Source organism: Papaver somniferum, chromosome 4, assembly GCF_003573695.1.
Source record: "Papaver somniferum cultivar HN1 chromosome 4, ASM357369v1, whole genome shotgun sequence".
NCBI classification, from domain to species: domain Eukaryota; kingdom Viridiplantae; phylum Streptophyta; class Magnoliopsida; order Ranunculales; family Papaveraceae; genus Papaver; species Papaver somniferum.
Genome location: NC_039361.1, coordinates 26,295,087 through 26,315,528, shown reverse-complemented (window position 1 = coordinate 26,315,528; position 20,442 = coordinate 26,295,087). Strand labels below are relative to the sequence as shown.

The 20,442-nt window shown below is 36.2% G+C and overlaps 2 protein-coding genes across 2 annotated transcripts; one reads left to right on the top strand and one right to left on the bottom strand.

The window, feature by feature from the left end:
• The first annotated feature begins 4,544 nt into the window (after positions 1–4,544).
• On the top strand, positions 4,545–6,298 carry LOC113274996. The gene is made up of 2 exons (XM_026524423.1): positions 4,545–5,354; positions 5,491–6,298. Exon 1 carries the CDS (start codon positions 4,627–4,629, stop codon positions 5,314–5,316), a length of 690 nt encoding a protein of 229 aa, XP_026380208.1. The 5' UTR covers positions 4,545–4,626; the 3' UTR covers positions 5,317–5,354; positions 5,491–6,298.
• Positions 6,299–7,040: 742 nt separating this feature from the next.
• LOC113272215 lies at positions 7,041–10,713 on the bottom strand. The gene is made up of 5 exons (XM_026522089.1): positions 9,612–10,713; positions 9,351–9,508; positions 9,080–9,305; positions 8,932–8,982; positions 7,041–8,464 (listed from the first exon to the last, which is right to left on the bottom strand). Exons 1-5 carry the CDS (start codon positions 10,711–10,713, stop codon positions 7,041–7,043), a joined length of 2,961 nt encoding a protein of 986 aa, XP_026377874.1.
• Between the last annotated feature and the right edge of the window lie 9,729 nt (positions 10,714–20,442).

Sequence of the window (20,442 nt, the reverse complement as noted above, 5' to 3'; positions counted from 1 at the left end):
AGATTAACTGAGTCGGACAAGATTAATTCAGGGCAATCAATAAAATCAGCCCTTGATACAAAAAGAACTCTAACACTAGTAGAGATGTCAACGGGGCAAGCTAGGGTCAACCCGACCCTAGCTTGCGAAGCCATGGACGGGTTAGGGTCAACCCTAGCCCTAGTACTATTCATGTACAAGCCAAAAACCCCAACCCTAACCGGGTCATCCCTACGGGTTGACGGGTTGGCTGGTTGTTATTTATTTAAATAAAAAAATTTTTTTTTTATGTTACTGAGAATCGAACCTAGCTCTACCAAGTTCTCACTTAGCATTTTGACCACTGGGCTACGGGAGCACCTTTGACTTTATCCCGTAAGTACATGGTTTACATAGTATCTTTTTCACCTAAAATAAAAACCCTACGCCCAACTACATTTCTCGTTTCTTCTCCGCATCACCGTCTCTTCCCTTCCTCGGCTACTGCATCTCCTTCGTCCTCCTTTCTCTTTTTTTCATTTTTCCTTACTTGCTTCTCTACCTTTTTAGATCAGGATTTAATTATGATACAACCTCTCTATCCTCTCGCCTTTCATTTTGCTTCTTTGTTGTTAGACCTAGATTTTTCTAGGAAGCTGTTCACAATCAGTTGATTAATTTTTTTTTATTATTTATTGAATCAGTTGATTATGATTTGTATGGTAAAAATCGTACATAAAACATATCCATCCTACATTCCTCTCCTTACATGTTTGTTTCTCTCTTTCTTTGGTTAATATTATGGTTGCTTGATTTGTATGGATTAAAAGAATGGGTATTAACTAAATCTTCAAATTTCTGGACTGGTTCTATTGTTCATCTTATTTGATAAATCTATGTTTTTTTTACCACTTGTTTGTGTATACTTAAAAGTTAATAAAGGTTTAGATGTACGTACATATGATTCACATCTTGAAAATAAGAAATCAACGGGAATAAGGTCCAATCAGGTCTAGGTTTTCTATATTTCGTCAAGGTAATATAATTCAACGGGTTGGCTGGTAACCCGCGGGTTGACCCTAGCCCAGCTTGTTTTCTGTTAGGGCTATATATGCCAACCCTAACCCGGCCCATTTAGGCAACAAGTCAAGCCGAGCGGGGTTGAAACAAGCCGGGTTAGGGTCAACCCGCGGGCCGGGTTATAAATTGACAGCTCTAAACACTAGTTCAACAAGGAAACTCTCTACTGTTTAGTTACACTAACTCAATTATATCCAGTTGATCAATACATAAATACTCACTTCAATATAATTCTAGAATTCAAACTACAATTGTAACTCAAGCTTTACCTGCAATTGCAGCTTTAAGCAACAGCTTTTCTACATTCCTACTTCTACAGTCACAACAACAGATTACAACTCCCATTCTAGAATATATGTAGCTTGAGAACACAATTCCAACAACAGCACCCTTACCTCACTACTATTGAACCATCTCAAACAACAATTCTCAGTTGAGCAACACTCAGCATATACTCACACAACTGATTCAAACTCAGTTCTATTCCTTCCTACACAATCTGCAAACAACACCGTAACTCCCTGCAACACCATTGTCACAGCATACCACCATCTTCATTCTGTTCAATTTATCTCAGTCACAATCATTGTGACTTAAACTCAGCAACAATACAAATTGCACCAACTCACATATACAACTACAACAATAACAACATCATTGTCATATCAAGTAGCCTCAACCATCGACACACCACCAGCATACACATTCATTCTGCAATCCAATTCTCAACACAACCATAATAAACTTCAATCTTCATTATCATATACACAATCTCAACAATGAAATTGAATAGTTTTCTTAAATTGACTCAGAAAGACAATTACCTCATATATCTGCATCCTGTTTGAACCTTACCACTGAGCTCATCTTCCTCCAATTGAATTCATAGCTTCAATAAAAAACAGGAACCCTAATTCCCAAATTTGCTAAGAACCCTAATTCCAATCACCTTCATTCTCTAAAACTTTTAGATTCATCTGTAATACCTCTCTAAATCCTCAATTCACTCATTACCCATCTCAACTCATCTTCCTAGAACGTCACTTTCATCTTCCCTGACTTTCCTTACAAACCCTAATTCTACTAATCTCTTAATCGATCTTCAGAACAACTTCACAACTTCCATTAAACACCAATTAAGAACAAACCCATCTTCTAACTTCTCCTTAATCACGTTTAATCGAATTCTATATCAATTACAGAAACCCTAACTCACTGGTTCTTCAATGGTTCGTCACTGAATCGAAATCAAGTATTCAATTAAAGAACTATCCAAGACTCTTCATCGACAATAACTCCATAATTCATCTTCTAACTCTTCTAAACATCATTCAACTCTATAAACTCTAACTCATATCTTCTCTGATATAATACTTCATCTTCTCTCTTCGTCCAGCCAAGAACAACAGCACCTCTAGCAATAAACCATGCCTCTTGTCTAATTATCTCGACCTCACAATCTCAGAACTCTAACACGAACTCACCGGAGGTGAAGCACAGAAGAAGAAGAAGAAAATAAGGAAAGAAAAAAGAAAATAGAAGAATGAAGAAGAAAATAAGAGAAAATAAGATGAGTTTATCTTCTCGGTCGGGTGAAGATAAGATCAAGGATAATACTATTGCACCCACTCTCTTTGCTGAGGGAACTTCAGGTCGGTCTATTTGTGTAAAGACTATTTTCCCTTCAAACCAATCTGATGATTACTTTTTCGTCTGTTATCTGATTGACACGTTCGAATAGTTCATTCCGCGTAATTTTTCGAGATCTATCTAACGATACTAGTTTTGTATCTATGTCGTTGTTAGATTAATTTCTATTAATTAATGTTCGTGTTAACTAATCGAATAATTAACGGCTAAATCGTCTCTTGACTAGTCTAATAGCGTTGACGAGCTTGAGGGTCCATACATAAGTATCGTTTATTATAAAATGGAAATTTAATTTAAGGTCAAAATAATTTCATTAATTAATATTACTGCCACTTCTTTTACAAGATATAAATTTAGACAATAATGCGAACCTAATTAAATCATGACTTTAATAAAAATTTATTACAACCTTAGGCCTCCTGGTTATTTTCATGCGCACGCGCTTGTGAATTATTTTTCCTTTGTTTTTGTAGTCTCGGTTATTCACTTTCAAAACTGAACCTTTTCTTTGCCTGTTAGCAGAACATTTTCTTGAACCCCGTTTACTATTTACAATCTTTTTAAAACTACCACATATCTTAGGAACAACAGCTTCAAGTTTAGCATCACAAAAAGTTTACTAGCTTTTTGAGACATTTCGCTTAACAAATTTAAAACACTGAATAAAAATTAAAAGATACTTAATAAATAAAACTCACAAGAAGTGAATACTGGTGTAAGTGGAGTGTTTGAAAGTGGTTAAAATTTCTTACTGCAGCAAAGTAGCAGTCGGCAACTTTATTACAACCGTAGCCGGCTTACCATAATCCACTAGCTGTCTTCATGCACCGCACAGATTATAATCAATCGCCAGCCTCTTTACATAAACCGCGCTTCTTTATGAGCCGTGAAACATTTTTACCACAATAAAAAACCACTATGCCTCGCCCATGTACATGACAATGCATGTTCAGAGTTCTTTTTGACATGACATGTTTCTGCTGTCCATTGTCAGTGTATGACATCTTCATCATTCTTCTCATGTATGTTTGCGTGTCGGAAGTGCTAGACATACCCACATTTAATCCCGCTAAGAATCCCGATAGGGAAATCAATGGTCTTTGCCCAAACTTCTCAGCATCTGGATCGGTTGTGGGGCATACGTGGGTCCCACTTGTATTACACTCGGGACAAAAGATTGCTTTCCTCTAATAATATTTCATTTCTGTTTGGGTGTTGGAGGAAAAAGAGATTATTGTTGAGTGATGATAGACTCACCGCGGCTAAATCCGGCAGTGAGTCCTGATTGGGTAATCAGACGGTTCTAAAAGCATTCTCAACATAGGATTAGGAAAGGGTGAAAGTGGGGCCCATTGTTATGTTTGAGGCGGGATTCAACGCGAAATTTAGCGGCGGTAAACCTATCATTTCCGATTGTTGTTGTCCTTGGGTGCCTTGTAGTTTGTACCATTTTATTAGAGACCTCGTTCAGTGTGACGAACAGTATTTATGATGGACGAAGGGAGAATAGTAGTGCTACATTGACCGAGGCTGGGTACCGGGAGAAATCCCGTGTCTCAAGCCCCTGGCACCCGCTTGCAGGGGTGGGCTTATGGGTGGGTCCCCCATTTTTGTGTCTTGCGGTAGCATTTGTTGGTCTTTATTTGGTGGCTTCAATTACCTGGTTTCTTCGAACATGACTGTTACAAATCCCAAAATATGGCCGTTACTTTCTCCATTTTCGTTATTTGGTGACTTCAATCCCAAAATATGACCGTTACGAATCCCAAAATATGACCGTTATTTGGTGACTTCAATTACCTGACTTCAAATACCTGGTTTCTTCCTCCATTTTTGTTCAACAAAGCTATCTAATTCTAATCTCTCTACAAATCTCAAGTGCTAATATATTCTTCTTCTTCTTCTTAGCTTACTTTCTGATTCAGTATTTTCTTTCTAATGGCTGAAGTAAAGGATACACATGTTGTTGTTGAAATCCCAGTAGACGAAGAACATGAAAATCTGAAACTGGTTCCATCAATAAACAACACAATGTCAGTGATTCAACAACACCCATTGATGGAAATCTCTCAAAGCCCAGGCCATCTTTTACTCTTAAAACTTTGGCAAAGAGAAGAAGATATGTTTGGGCGTACAGTCACCATGAAAGAAACTAGAATGGATAACCTTAAATCAGAAATCTTTCAATTATGTTGTTGTTTTTACCTTTTTATTGGGTTTTTTCTTACACTTGTTTACACATCTTCAATCAATTCTTCTTCTCATGATCATCATTATTGTAAGAAATGGTGGTTACCTTCATTTGTATCTCTATTTACTTCCATGGTTATTATTTGTTTAGTACAGATGAAACTTTACAGGTACTGGAAAGTGTCAAGGGAATTACAGAGGGAAAGAAGTGAAAACAGAACACTTACTAGATGTATTCAGGAATTAAGGATGAAAGGAGCTAGTTTTGATCTATCAAAAGATCCTCATCATCATCAAAATGCTAAAAGGATGAAAAGCTCAAGTGTTGAAATCAAATGGAGAACTGTTTCTTGGTTTTCTCAGTATTTTGTTACAATCTGTCTTATTTGTGTTTCAGGTCTCATCTTCCCTGTTAGCAGATTCATCCTCTGTGTTTGATGACGATCTTCGGGTTCCTCTGCAATTTTCTTATAAAGGTATTGATAATTTAATCCATAGTAAAATCCATTTCCAGATTAATTTTAAGATTTTTTGAATTTATGTTTAACCGGAATCCAACACCTGCCTGATTTTAAGAATTTTGAGACTTGATTTTACTTCCCATTTCTACAGGGTTAAATTGGTCAAAAGTAATGGTTTTGCGCAATGGGATTTAGGATTGAAAAATTGGGTTAATGAGAGATGGGTTTGCAATATCAAAATTTTGAGGATACTCAAAAATTGGGTTTCTACAGTGCGGTCTTGATGAAGCTGTCATGTCATGGATTCAACTAATTCTCATAAAGCTTCAATCTCTAAATCCATATGGGACACTTGCAGAAGGGGAACGGACGGAATTTGCTAGCACAGGTGACAAAGAGTGGCAGAACAATTGAGCATATTCAAGAAAAAAGTCTGTTTTATCTCCGTGGCTTTTTAGAACCATTGTCTGACAAACAAAATTTGTAAAATGTGCTTCACAATTCAGCACTTTTTTCTTTTCTGATTGAATGAGAAGATATACTAGAATGTAATTCAGTAGCTTCCATCTCGTTCAGTCTGCGCTTGGAATCAAATGTCCAGCTCTCTTCCGCATTCACATGTTTTGAAACTTTGGAGTGTTTACATCTGCTTAGGTTAATCTCTCCAATCCACTTGTCGTGCCAAAAAGAAACCAAGGTACCAGAATGTCAAGTGATTATTGTTGAATTTGCTGAAACAAGGTGACTGCATGTTCTCTGCAATAGTGCGCCAGCATGAGACTCCATGGGCAGTCTTCACATTATCAGGGAACCAATACGAAGAATTTGATCAAAATTAAAGTGAGCTGGTGCGTGCCAAAAGTATATGAAACAAATGCCAATCACAGACTTCACATTATCATCTCATCTGGGTTCTACTACGAACGCCATTCTTTTTTTCTTTTCTTTTTTCAATTTTGGTAGGCGAAACATTTCTTTGGGTTCATGAATGATGCCAAAGGATCATGAATGATGATCTCCTTTGTAAGTGGCTTAGGCGATTCTCAGAAGCTCTTTGGAGGAGAGCAAAGATTGGACAAAACAAACTCGCCAACCTTATGGGATGAGTCTATGGAAGGGATTTGCAATAGATTGGACAAGTTTAAATTGGGCATCGGACACAAAGTGGGCGATGGCAATAAGACAAGATTCTGGTTAGATAGATGGATTGTAGATATGATTTTGAAAGACAGGTTTCCCGTTTCTTAGGCTTTACAACGTCACTAGGAAGCAACAGGCCATGAGATTTATCACTCAACCTTCGGTGCGTTGGCACAACTCTTCAAGACGAAGTATTTCACCAATGATCAGTGGAAGGTAAGAGAGATTAAAAAAAAGCGCCTACCAGTCAGGAAATGCACTACCAACATTTGTGGCCAACTTATCTACCCGCTGTGCCCCAGATAACCCGACTAGGTAATACCATGAGGCATTTTTTCAAATGAAGGAATGAAATCAAACATCAAAAAAGAAAAAATCACTATTGGTGAAACTGTAAATTTACAAACTACTTCTATGTTCCAGGATAACTTCTTTCTTTAAGGGAGTTTGTCATAATCTACTAGATAGTATCAATTGTGTCAGACCATTTTTGTGCCGGGATAGACATAATCACATAAATCTTACTGTAAGGAAAGAAACAAAAAATAAACCAGTAGTATTTCAGAAACCTCCTGGTGCAACACAAAGAGAAGATTGCAGTTGCAACAAATGATGGTAACAATCAGCAGCAGTAGGGCGCAGTTCAGGGTTTTGATCCAGACATCTATTCTGCAACTCCCTCAACAACAATGGAACACCTAACCCACTTGTCTTAACCAACATTCCAACACCCCAAACATCAACTTTCACTCCATGCAAACCTCTGCCCATCTCTGGTGCATGTCTTGCTCCTACCATTACTCCTCCACTTGGATATATTTGTGGTGCACCAACAGCTTCTTCAAACCCTGACACAAACCATTCATTCTCCCCATCTGATCTTTTCATCACTTTTTCCCAACTTAAATCTCTATGCATGAATGATAAATCATGTAATGCTACTAAAGCTTTTGTTACAAACTTCAGTGATTCAACAAGTTGTTCTATATTTATGGGCTTTGATTTGCATCCTCTTGGTTTAAATGTTATCGCCAAATCTTTCTCTGACGACGTAAAAATGTATTCTGCGTGTGGGATTCTTCGGTTGAGGAAGTCGTAGATTTCTTTGACTGCAGTGAACTTTCTTCGACTTGAAAACGAACGTTTGACAGTGTTGGGTGTCATTTCAATCAAGTTCCCTCCTCCTATATCTTGCTGTTCGAAGTCGCTGTAAGGTAGACCTCTACCGATGTTCTCACTGTTGAAGCAATGTTCCGCTAACAATGTAAGTAAGCCAGCAATTCTCCAACATGGGATTAGTGATTTTAGTCTATCAGCTGGTGTTGAGAGGTCTACTGAGTAGAGATCTGTTCGGATAACACGGTCTTGTGATCGACTTAATGCACAAAAGGTTATTGAATATCCAATTGCATAATATCCTAATATGTATGGAAGGTCTGTATAAGTCCATAGTATTTTCTCTATTATTGAAGAAGATGGATGCAAGTTACCTTCACGAAGTTTATCGATTTCTTCTCCTCTCCATAGACAAAGATTTCGGATAAAACCTGTTACATTTGGCCACTGATCCTGCAAACATTCATTCGATGAGGAAGAACTAAAGCATGGTTTCCGAACAACAACCATTTCTTGCGAGCAGAATCTTGAGACAACTCGATTAATGCAATCGTCCCATAAGGAGATGAACGAGTCTCTACTTGTTGCAGTAGAAATGCTTATACTTAGGTTTGATCGGACTATCGGGCTGAGAATATCGAATGTAATAGCTCTACAATCTAACAGTTCTGCTGTTGTTGTGAAGAATAACTCTTTGCCTTGAGGTAAGTCCCGGTATACATCTTTACGCAAAGGGAAACGTAACTCCTCTGATGGTGGTTCTTGCAAATGCCATGAGAGTTCAAATAAACTTGGTAGGCTTGTCGGTGGGACCTTTAAACAGCCGATGTAGTACTCACTTGGATCCTGGTATTCCCATGGCGGAATTGCTGTGCAATAATTGACAAAGTTAAATGTCAAGAACTTGAAAGTAACTTTATAGCAACCTTAACAACATGTAATTCATGACAACTTCCCTGAAAGACATATCAACAAGCACACAGTAACCATTTGAAACAACTATGATTCTTCTAAGCTGGAGAATGGTTGTGACAAACGAGTTTATAACCAGTGGTGGGCGGACATAAGTTTATAGCAGTATCAAGTATGCATGTAAAAGTTTACTTGCAAGAATTCTCATGTTTGTCAGTGTCCATGAGATTTGAACTAGATATATCAATTGGTGCACACATTGAAAGAAACTAAACTCTGGGTTTGATCTTTGGTTATTAATTGCAATGCATAAAACCTGAACCTATATCTAGTAACAAGACATGAAGTCTAGGACCCATATATATATGAAGGTGATAATAATTAACCATAAAATCATAAGTAGACAGTTCAACAACACACTTACATCTGATATTGGATGTTTCAGTCACTCCAAGCTGAAATCTATCAGACAAACCTAAAAGTCATGACAACATAACAACAAATAAGAACAAATTCCAAAAAATAAAATAAAATGAAGGGATATGAATTAGGACACAATTTAAGAAGCTTACCAGAAGAAGGATTAGAGGAAGAATTACTTCTTCTACCAAAGACTTTGACTTGTTGACCACAAATAAATCTATCAATTGAGAAACCTTTCAAGGGTCCATCTTGATAAGCTTCCATGGTGCAACCAGCCATGGTCTCATCAAAAAATGTTAGTTCATTTGCATTCAAGAAACCTAATCCTTGTAGCTTAACTCTTCCAGCAGTTACTCCTCCTCCTCCTCTTTGTTGCTGATGATGATGATCTCCTTCTTGTTCTTCTTCCCATAAATTTACTGATTCTTCCCATGTCATTCTTATTCTTCCGATCCGACGAAATTCTCTAGACGTCGAAGTCGACGATGATGGACCTCCATAGGTAATCACTTCATTACCTCTACTCTCCATGCTTTGCTTGTTTAGTCTCCCTGAAATTTCAGCACAAATAGTCCCATCTAGTACATAAAAATGGAAGAATATATAAAAATCAAAAAAACCAAACTGAACTCTAGCAATTATGCATGTGAATAGTAATGTTTCCATAAATAAACATGTTACCTGCAGAATGTTCTTCTTTGAATGAATGAGGTAATGGCGGTTGAGGCAATGAAGGAAATCCTGCTGTTGTTTCAGGAAGAGATGATATTGGATTATTTATATTAGAAACTAATGATCTGTTTTGATGAGGAGATGAAGTAGTAGAAGAAGTATTTCTAACCCTAATCCCCATAAACTGAGAAAGTTCATTAAAAACATCTTCATCAAATGAAGCGGGTAATTTATGAAGCTTTCTTTCATAAGGTGATAATCTGAAATAACTCTTAGTATTTCCAACATTAATTTCTTTCTCATTACTAGTTTTTTCCCATTCATATACTTTTCTAAACTCACCCAACATATTATCCCATTTAGTACCTGAAGTTTTTGCATCTCTATTAACACCATTTCTGTTCAAAAACTCAGCTACTTCTCTATCTTTTTCTGATCTAGTTTTACCTCTACCAGTGGTGGTGGTATTAGAAGAAGTAGAGATAGAAACAATGTCATCTTGATTATTATCATTATCTTGATACTGATATTGAGCTCTCCAAGCTTTAGCTAGCCAAAGCATTTCATTAGGTTTCCAAACTGGACTTACAAACTTTCCTTTTCTAATTTGAAATGGTTTGTTTGTTTCCTGAGATGGAGATATTGGAGATGAAGTTGCTGTTGTTGGTGGTGTAGATGAAGTACTAGTTTGTGTAGTATGTGGTGTACTTGTTGGTATTTCAACAGCTAGGGTTTGTTGATGATCATTTGGACTTGGTGATGAAAACATTTTTTGATGGTGTTGTTGCTGTTGCCTTTGTTGATGTGGTGATGGTATGATTTTCTTCCACTGACCAGCTCCAAATTTGGGTCTTTTTGGATTTACTATTTCATCTTGATGGTGCTCAAATTGTGATGATGTTGTTGATGAACCACTTCCACCTCCAACTACTAAAACATTAGGAGGAGGAGCAATATAAAGAGATTCTGTTGATATCAATGAAGATGTGTTCACAACAATAGAGTGCTGTTGCTGTTGTTGTTGTTGTGGAAGTACTTCATTTGATGATTCTTCAACTAAATCCTCTTGAATCTTGGTTACAACTCCCTCTTCTCTAATTTTATCACCCATATTATCTCACTCGAAACCCAAAAGAAGATTTTTGACAGAAAATAGAGAAGTAAAGCACTCACAATTAAAAGAAAGAAGAGCAGTCCATGGTTCTGGATTAAAAGGTAAAGTAGTATTTGTTGTTGTTTGTTTGAATTGATAGGAAGAAGAAGAAAAGTACAACAATGAGAAAAAGGAGAAGGTAGAGGAAAGAAATGCAATATCATCATGATTAGGGTTCAGCCTTGAGCTACACACTAGTTAGTAAAAGTAATGATTGTACTGAATACTGAGAAATTCGGCTCCAAAATTTAACATCTCTGATTATCACTTTCTACTTTGAAGGGGTTTATTAGTAGTAATGTAGTATAGTGCTAGCGAAAAAAAAAAAAAACCAAAAAGAAGAAAAAGTAGTCTTATGTATGTATTGGATCCATCAATACAGAACGCAACTCATATATCTAGAGAGAGCTAGAGATAATGACAGATGATAGATTAGGACCTAGATTAGTCTGTGGAGGTCTTCAATGAATCTCAGTCGGCTTCACAATGTCTTTGTTTGTTACGGCAGAGACAAAAGAAACAGTGGTACAGAGGTTAGAGAACCAACCAAATATAAAAAGTATGCAGCACCCGCCCGCCAACTTTACTGATAATGCACCCACGCTGTCCTCGCTTCAAAATTCAATGCCTGCTGCTGCTGACTGCAGGCTGCGACCCCATCTTTCACTTTTATCTCACATCTCTCTTTCTAATATCAGAAAACAAAACATAGTATGTTTTTGTGTTTTTATGAGATCTATGTTGTAGTAGTACTTGCTTTAATCAGCATAATGCTGTTGTCTCAAGATCTAGACTGTTTATTATTTTGGTTGTTGGTGTGATATCAATCTCTTCAAGTCTAAAATGTGCCACGTAGTGTTGGGTTTATTGCTTTTGTGAATGTTTTTGGCCCCTTTTAAACATAAGATGCTTTAGGATCTTTGTGATTTTGCTTCCATCTAGGTTTCAGCGAGAAAAAGAAAAGAGAGGAAGATTTGCCCTCAGCTGGCACAGCTTGAATTATTGTTGGGATGTAGGTAATTTATATAGAAAAGATAATGTTGATTAAAATAAGCTAGGGAGTTGAATGTTAATTTGGTTTGAATGATACTACAGAGTTGTCCCATAACTATTTATTTTTATTTTGTTTTTGTTTTTGTGTATAACAGTTTTAAAAGAACACGCAATTGAAGGATACTAAAATTAATCGGGATTTAAATAGTAAATCAAAGTCACCCCTAATCCGGATAATTTATATGTCATCTTTTGGTTCGAGTGGAAAATAAGTTTTTAAAATAAATAAACTATCATTCAATTCCCCGTGGAAACGGAGTTTTGCATAGTGACAAGGCTCGTGGACCTATTGGGAGTTCATAAAACAAGATGTAATGAATACTATTGAAGAATTTTATGCTTTTGGTTGTATTGATAATAGATACAATTCCACTTTTATCACTCTTATCCCTAAAAAGGATCACATTGAAACTATAAGAGATTGTTGACCTTTTTGCCTCTTGACTAGTGTATATAAAATTATTGCAATGTTCTAGCTATAAGATCGAAACTGGTATCACCAGTTCAAAGTGCTTACGTTGAAGGCAGGCAGATTGTTGATCGAATTCTAATCGCCAATGACCTTGTAGATTCAAGAACCATATCCGGCAAACCTAGAGTCATTTGCAAGATTGATCTTGAAAAAGCTTTTGATAGAAAAAGTTGGTATTATCTTGAATATGTGATGATTAAAATGGGTTTTAGTTCAAAATTGTGTAAGTGGTTGAGGTTTTGTTACTCTACTTCTTCTTTCACGGTTCTCATCAATGGCTCCCCATTTGGTTTTGTTAAAAAGTAGTAGAGGTGTCATGCAAGGTTGTCCAGTCTAACCATTACTCTTCAACATTGTTGTGAAGGGTTTTTTTAGGTATTTTTATAGAGCAACTAAATTTAACTTGTTCTCCGGCTTTTCCGTTTCAACTATAAGCGTTGTAGTAAATTATTTATATTATGCAGATGATACTATCTTCTTTCTTGATGATAAAAATGATGAACTTCTTAATTTATTCTCTGCACTACATTGTTTTGAATACATATCAGGTTTGAAAATGAACACCTCTAAAACAAGACTTGTGGATATAGGTGATGAAAAATCGGGGGTCTAACAACCACACCCAATATTTCGCTTAGCAATCTGTATGGACTAACTCCAATATACTTTCAAGAGAATCAACTATAAAGTCAGACTCAATCTTAAGAAAAGTATATCAAAGAGTTATATCTCAATTTCTCAATCCAATCCGCAATCAAACAAATAGGAATTTGCGAGCCTGATTGAATACAAGAAATAACTTAGACGGTATCAAAAACCAATATCCAAGTGTCAATCAATTTAATCAACAACCAAAGGTTGAATTCATAATTGATCGAACTTATGCATAACCTGTGATATTTCAATTATAAACAAATATAATACGAAAAAGAAATAACAAAGATACCCGAAATTTTGTTAACGAGGGAACCGCAAATGCAGAAAACCCCCGGGACCTAGTCCAGATTTGAACACCACACTGTATTAAGCCGCTACAAACACTAGCCTACTACAAGTTAACTTCGGAATGGAATGTAGTTGAGCCCTAACCAATCTCACACTGATCAAGGTACAGTTGCGTTCCTTACGCCTCTTGAACCACGCTGGATTCTGCGCACTTGATTCTCTTAGATGATCTCACCCACAACTAAGAGTTGCTACGACCCAAAGTCGAAGACTTGATAAACAAATATGTATCACGCAGAAAAGTCTATTGAATAGATATAAGGGTTTGCAATCAATGTTACCTTGGTAACAAAGCATTCAATATTCACCGTTAGATGAAAAACTGATTAGATTCAAACTAATATATTTCAACCGTTAAATCGAACTTAGCTTGTTATACACAAATGAAATGTACCATCATTTAGATAAAGATGACCGTACCTAAACGTGTACACTTAGTTGGTTCAACAATAGTTAACCAATGGTTATCCATATGAGCACTTTCATATCAACCTTATTCATCTTTATCACAACTAGTTCAAATGACTCAAATGAAACTAGTTTGAGAGTTGTTCAATTGTTTATATTCTCATAGAGGTATACAAGACACAATTGAAGAAAAATCGATTTTGATTCACTCGAATCATTTAATGAACAATATAGCCACGGTTTGCAAAAGATTGCATTCCTTATTATATAAATGTATTAGTTCATGAACAAACCGATTTTAGAACATATACTACTTAAGTATGCAAACGGGTACACATACCTAAGTAGCCGGACTGAGTTTGGTTTCTCCAGTACGCGTACGGGTACGCATACCATAGTACTCTTCCAAACTCCAGCATAAATTCACGGACTTGAACTTCCGCCAGTATGCGTACGGGTACGCATACTTAGTTTCCGGACTTCCAACAACCAACCAGTATGCCTACGGGTACGCATACCATGGTTCCCGGTTTTGGACTTTACACAAAGGTGAATACACACTATGTTTATATCCAATCATGGTTACATGTTCTAAACCCTCATTTCAATCATTGAAACATTCTTGGAAGACGACAATAGCTGTGTCATACAAACTATTAGCTTCAAAGAAATTTTCAAGTGATTGAATGATCAATATGAAATATTTTGAGTCTACTTGAAATTACTGTCTCACACAAATCATGTAAGATGTTACAAGGCGATTTTCACATGATCATCTTTTGACTTTCGTCAAGAATAAAAGATGAACTTGGTTAAAGCGAAAGCATATAAACACATATTTCGAGAAATAGATAAGCGAGATAAACTCGACTCGAAATATCAAATGTGTGTAATTGAAGTCTATATAGCAATACGACTTTTGTCTCAAATAAGAGATATAATAGATAGACTTTTGAGTGATAGATGAGTTCAAGTCTCCACATATATTTTGTTGATGAAGTTCCACATGTTCCCTTGAGTAGGTCTTCGTCTTCATTCAAAGAACGCCGTGAAGTCTAAAGCTCAACTACACTTACTATCCTAATACGAGACTTAGCTATAAGTATACTAGAAATCAAGACTTACAGTTTTGGCAACTAAACTTGACAAACAAGCTTGAGATAGCAACGCTTGCTAGTTCGACCGAGCAGTGCACTAACAATCTCCCCCTTTGTCAATTTTAGTGACAAAACTATCAATACATATGGATTACAAAATAAATAAACTTAGTAGCTTCTCATCCAAATGCTTGATCTCCTTGGTTCTTCAACATTACTCGAAATCTTCGTCACTTCCAAGTACTCTAATGATTCTAAATGTGTTCAACTCAGCATCATAGTTGTTGAAGATCCGTATCTATAACAATGAGAAAACAATAGCTCTCAGTCATTGTTATACAGAGTCATAGTATTATTACACAACATCAAAGTTCAATTGTATCACAACTTTGACAACAATACTATGGTGATATGAATCACTCCCCCTTAGTCAATACTTCATCTCACATGAAAACCAGTCCCCCTTACATAATGATCCGTAAACCATATGTATTTGTAGTGTGAACTACACATCAATTCTCCCCCTTTTTGTCAATATAAATTGGCAAATGTACGAAAACTAGTGGGATCCTAATGAAATTTCCATAGAGATACTTCATGACCAAAAGAGAACCACATATCAACTTTTTTTAGATGCAATCATATAGCCGAAAATAAATGCATTCATCAAGGAGTTTATAAAGATACAAGATAACCCCTATAATATTCCATAGCCGCACTCCCCATAAAGATTTGGCAATTAAGCACAAGTTCAATTAAGTACTCTCCCCCATAAAATGTCATCCCCAAAGGAACAACAAGAGCGACCTTACTTTCACAAGAAAAGAAGGATTTCTTTGGACAATAACAAATCACATGAAACATGAATTTGTATCCAAAATACTCAATTAAATTAACCATAAGAGAACCCGTGATTAATTTAATCGGAAATGCTCAACATAAGAAAACTTACGGAGCCGCACTGTATTTACACAAAGATGTGGATCATGAAAACCAATATCGTGGAATATTCAAAGATTCATTCTATTTTTCATAGAGACATATAATAGACTTAATCTTTGTAAACAAAAGTTCATCCTATCTTCCATCAATATTTGCATAATGACATAATAAGCTTAACTTTTGTTTGTCAAAAGTTCATTCAATCTTTTATCAATATTTTCATAATGACATATGAAAGGCTTAACTTTTGACCATGTATGGGATAATCATAATTCACGAACGCAAACACACATATCCCATACAAAGTTGGAATATATAAAACCATAAAGATTAATACTACAAAATCATCTTCCAAATAAACTTTAGAATTTAAATAAATAAATCTAATAGCTATGTGTACTCACAATAATGGTTATTCCAAACCCTAGTTATCCTTCTTAAAACACAAGAATAAATTCTCATAAGAAGTTTCCTAGAGACCTTTGAAAAATCTTTATCATCCCCGAACTCCTTGTCGTCAACAGCCATTGGAACATAAGGTTCATGAAGATAGGAGTCAATTTCAACGAACCTTCTTGACTGATGCCGAACCAAAGACTTCTGAATTTCAAGAGTCTTAAATACAAACGCCTTTATTTGCTACATATCCTTTCTTATTTTCTTCAACTCTTCAAGTACACCAGAAAACTTCTGAAGATTTGAAGGAACATCCCTTGGTTTTCTCACATTCCTCCTTTTTCTTTTCAAATTTGAGGGTAAGGGAGATACCAATTTATCCTTTTACTTCATAATTGACGGCTTAACAATCATATTAACATCTTTTATATCAGAAGTCTTGATGCTTAGAGTCTCCATAAAAAATGGGTTTGTGAGAGAAAATCACTGAACAAGCTCTAAAAGCAAACTTGTGATGAAAAGAGATTTTTTTTTTTTTAGGGAAGGAAAAAGGAACGTAGCGTTATGGAACCTTTATACAAACTAAGGATTCACGTTCGCTCAATTCTTAGCCTAAAGAGGGTAGAATCGTCGATTTTAACCTTTCTTTTAACGAAAAAGGAAAGACCATTTCGCTACCAGTTTGTGATATGAAAGGATTAACCTTTATTTACTTTTTTATTGAACCAAAACAAACAAAAGAAAACAATCAAAGAAAAATGATTTTTTTTAAGACCTGAATGTGCTTCACACTTGTCTCTTTGAAATCAGGCACTTGAGACAAGATGCACGACCAACACAGTTATGCCATGTTGGGGTGAACAATGATTTGTCCACCGTGAACCATTTGGAAGGAGTTCCTAACTATTTCTTCCACGGAATGCTTAGACCTTGTTCTTTTCCGGAGAGGTCTAATTGGTTCTTTAGAAATTAACCTTTTCGGAGAGGAATTTAGTTTACATACCTCAGACGATTTCTGAACAAGTTTAAGCTTGTTTACCAATCGATTTGTTATCCGTTGAAGTTTGTTGACATATCTTACTTTATGCTTGTACTTGAAATAATTAGAGAGTTCGCGACCCTTAAGAGTACAACAAGAACATGTCAAAGTGGAGGATGGTTCAGACACCATAGCGGAGCAGGATGCTAGACAAATTGTGGTACCCGAAACATTAGAAATAGAATCTCCAATAGATAGAAAAATATCTATTTTATCCTCCAAAACTGTTGAAGAAGTTTCTCTAGGAAAAATATCAAGATTGATGTGAGCATTGCTATAATTATCAAAATTAATATTTTCAGCAAGGAGCGCAACACTTGATTTTTCATCTTCATTTGAATCATAGTGATCAGACATTTCATCAAGAGTTGCAGCAAGACCTTTGTTTCCAGTGTATTTTCTATGATTTGGACACTCATTTGCAAAATGACCAAAGCCTTTACAATTGAAGCATTGTGGCATATCCTCATCATCAGTATCTTCAGTATCCCTGTTTTTAGGAGGAACACGATTATGAAGTTTAACTAATGACTTAGGTTTATCTCTAGTGAACCGTTTACTTCTCTTTAAAAGAAGATATATAAACTGTCTTGTGATCAAAGAGGCTGACTTGTCAAGATCTTCATTTATAAGTGCATAATTCAGATGATTTTAGTGTCCATTCCATACTTGTTTTAGCTATTATTCTTGCATATTTTCGTATTATTACTCTTGTTTTATTTTGTTTGCCTCTATTAGGTGAATCATCCAAAAAGGAGCTAAAAGGTGCTGAAAATAGATAGGAAGAGAAGTATTCCAAGTATCCAAGCGTCCAAGTCCAAGAGAAGTGAAAGAAAAGCGACGAAAAGGAGCAAAACGCTCAAAATAAAGAGAAGGCCCAATGACCGATCTTAACCTATTCAAATTAAGGATTTCTCATCATCATCTTGAACATAATTTAAATATAAAAAAAATGTAAAAATAATGAGGTCATTCCGAGTTCGGATGAAGAAGTTATGGCCAAAACAGTTTTTATCTAATACCGAAGATAGTACAGTCCGCGAACTGGGTTCGCATACCGGGTTCGCAGACTTAATTCCGAAAAATCTGCTGGATTTTGAAGTTTGCGGACTGGGTTCGCGAACTTAGGAAGTAGGAAACGTGTATTTATACTTTGGAAGGCCTAAGGGCACGTTTGGAGTCGTTAGGTCATATTTTTGGGTCGGGTTCCTAAACCTAACTAAATACGTGAAGGCCAAGCAATGTAAAACCTATAAAAAGGTATTAGGTTATGTAAAGTAGGATCATCTCATAAGGTCACGAAATTTTTAGGGTTTGGAGAGAAGAAACATTACACGGAGTGATTATCAATCGTAACGTTATCTCTTTACTTTTCTCATACGTATATCATGGATGTTTCTGCATCCATGAGTAGCTAAACACCTATTGATTGAGGGTGAATTCTAAGTTGTAAACTTGATTTTATTTAATATATGAATCTATTTTGATTTTTTCATATGATTATCGTTTGTGTTTACTATTAAAATACTTATGATTGATTGACCGATTGTTTAGGTGGCCAACTGAATATATTTGTTGATTTAATCTATTTCTAGTGAGGGTTAGTATATCCGTAATTGTTGAATAATTCCTTACACAAGTAGAGAACGTGAAACCTTGCAGAGGGATTTTGTAAAGCGATCGCGTGTAAACACAACCCTAGCAAGTAGACCGAGCGTACTGAGTCTAACTACTAGGATCAAACCTAAAATCACAAACCCTAAAGCATTCGATGAATTACATCTTGTATGCGTACCTCAAGGTGGTTCAGACGAATAGAATCTGGTAACTAAGCGTACCTGTTATCCAGTGATATAAGGAATTTTGGGAATAACTAAGCGTACTTGTTATTCTACGGTTGGTGATAATCTATGATTAATGACGAATAGATGAATATATTAATTCATTGATAGTTTATTAACGAAAAAGGATTCCTCGATCATATCTCTCCCTATTGCTTACAATTTAATATTTTCAATTGATTTTATTTACTTCATACAAATCTAAAAACAACCCCCCCTTTGTGACATTTTGACAACTAAAACTCACTGCTCTTTATGGGAACGATCCTTACTTCCATTATATTACTAGTTAGTTGTGTGGAAACAAGATTATTAATTTGATTGCACTCACGACACGCAACAAATTTTGGCGCCGCTGCCGGGGAGCAGTCGGTAGCTTTAGTTGTTATTTCTTTTAATTTTATTCTTTTTAGTATTTATTGTTAGTTTTTAATTTCGTTTTCTAGATTTTTATTTTCAGGTACTTAATCTCTGGCACCTAAAGACTGGGAATACCAGAGGTGCGGAATCCAAACTCGTAGGGGAACAGTGTTACAAGCACGTCCACAGTTGCAAGAAGAACCTTCTACATCAACAATGGTAGGCGGTACAAATAATCCACCACCTCCACCTGCGGAGAGGAAGTTAGGAGAGTTGACATCACCATGCTTAGATTCACAACCACCGTGTATTACAATCACTAATACAGTGGAGCTGAAGTTGAGTCTACTCCATCATCTACCAAAGTTCAAGGGACTTCCAGGCGAGGATCCGAATCGTCATCTTCGACAATTTCAACAAAAGATGACAAGTCTTAGGCAAAGTAACGAAGACACTGATACAACATGCTGCAAGCTTTTCAATTCTCTTTAATAGACTCATCGGAAGAATGGTTGTTTTACCTTCCTACAGGGAGTATTACAACATGGGCGTAGATGAAAAAACTATTTTTAGAGAAGTATGTTCCTGCTTCTAAGGCAGCCTCTGTTCGTAAAGAGATTAGTGGTATTCTTCAAATTACTGGGGAATCTCTTTATGAATACTGGGATAGGTACAAAAAGTTGGTGGCGAGTTTTCCTCACCACAACATATCTCCAACACTCATCATTCAATATTTCTACGAAGGATTACTTCCAGAGCAATGGAATCTGATTGATGCAGCTGCTGGTGGTTCACTTACTGAGAAGACAATCTCGCAAGAAACTAGTTTGATCGAGACTATGGCCTCAAATGCACAACAATTTTATACAAGGCACGACTCAAATGTTAGAAGAGTGATCGAGATTGGTGATTCTTCAAATACAGAGCACCGTTTAAGCACCATTGAAAAGGCGATTCATCGTATAGCTGCAGTAATTGCCCCACCACACGAAGAGGAGGCCGAGGTAAATGCCATATTTCCTAATCATAGGCCAAGGTATGATCCCTACTCTAATACCTATAATCCAGGTTGGA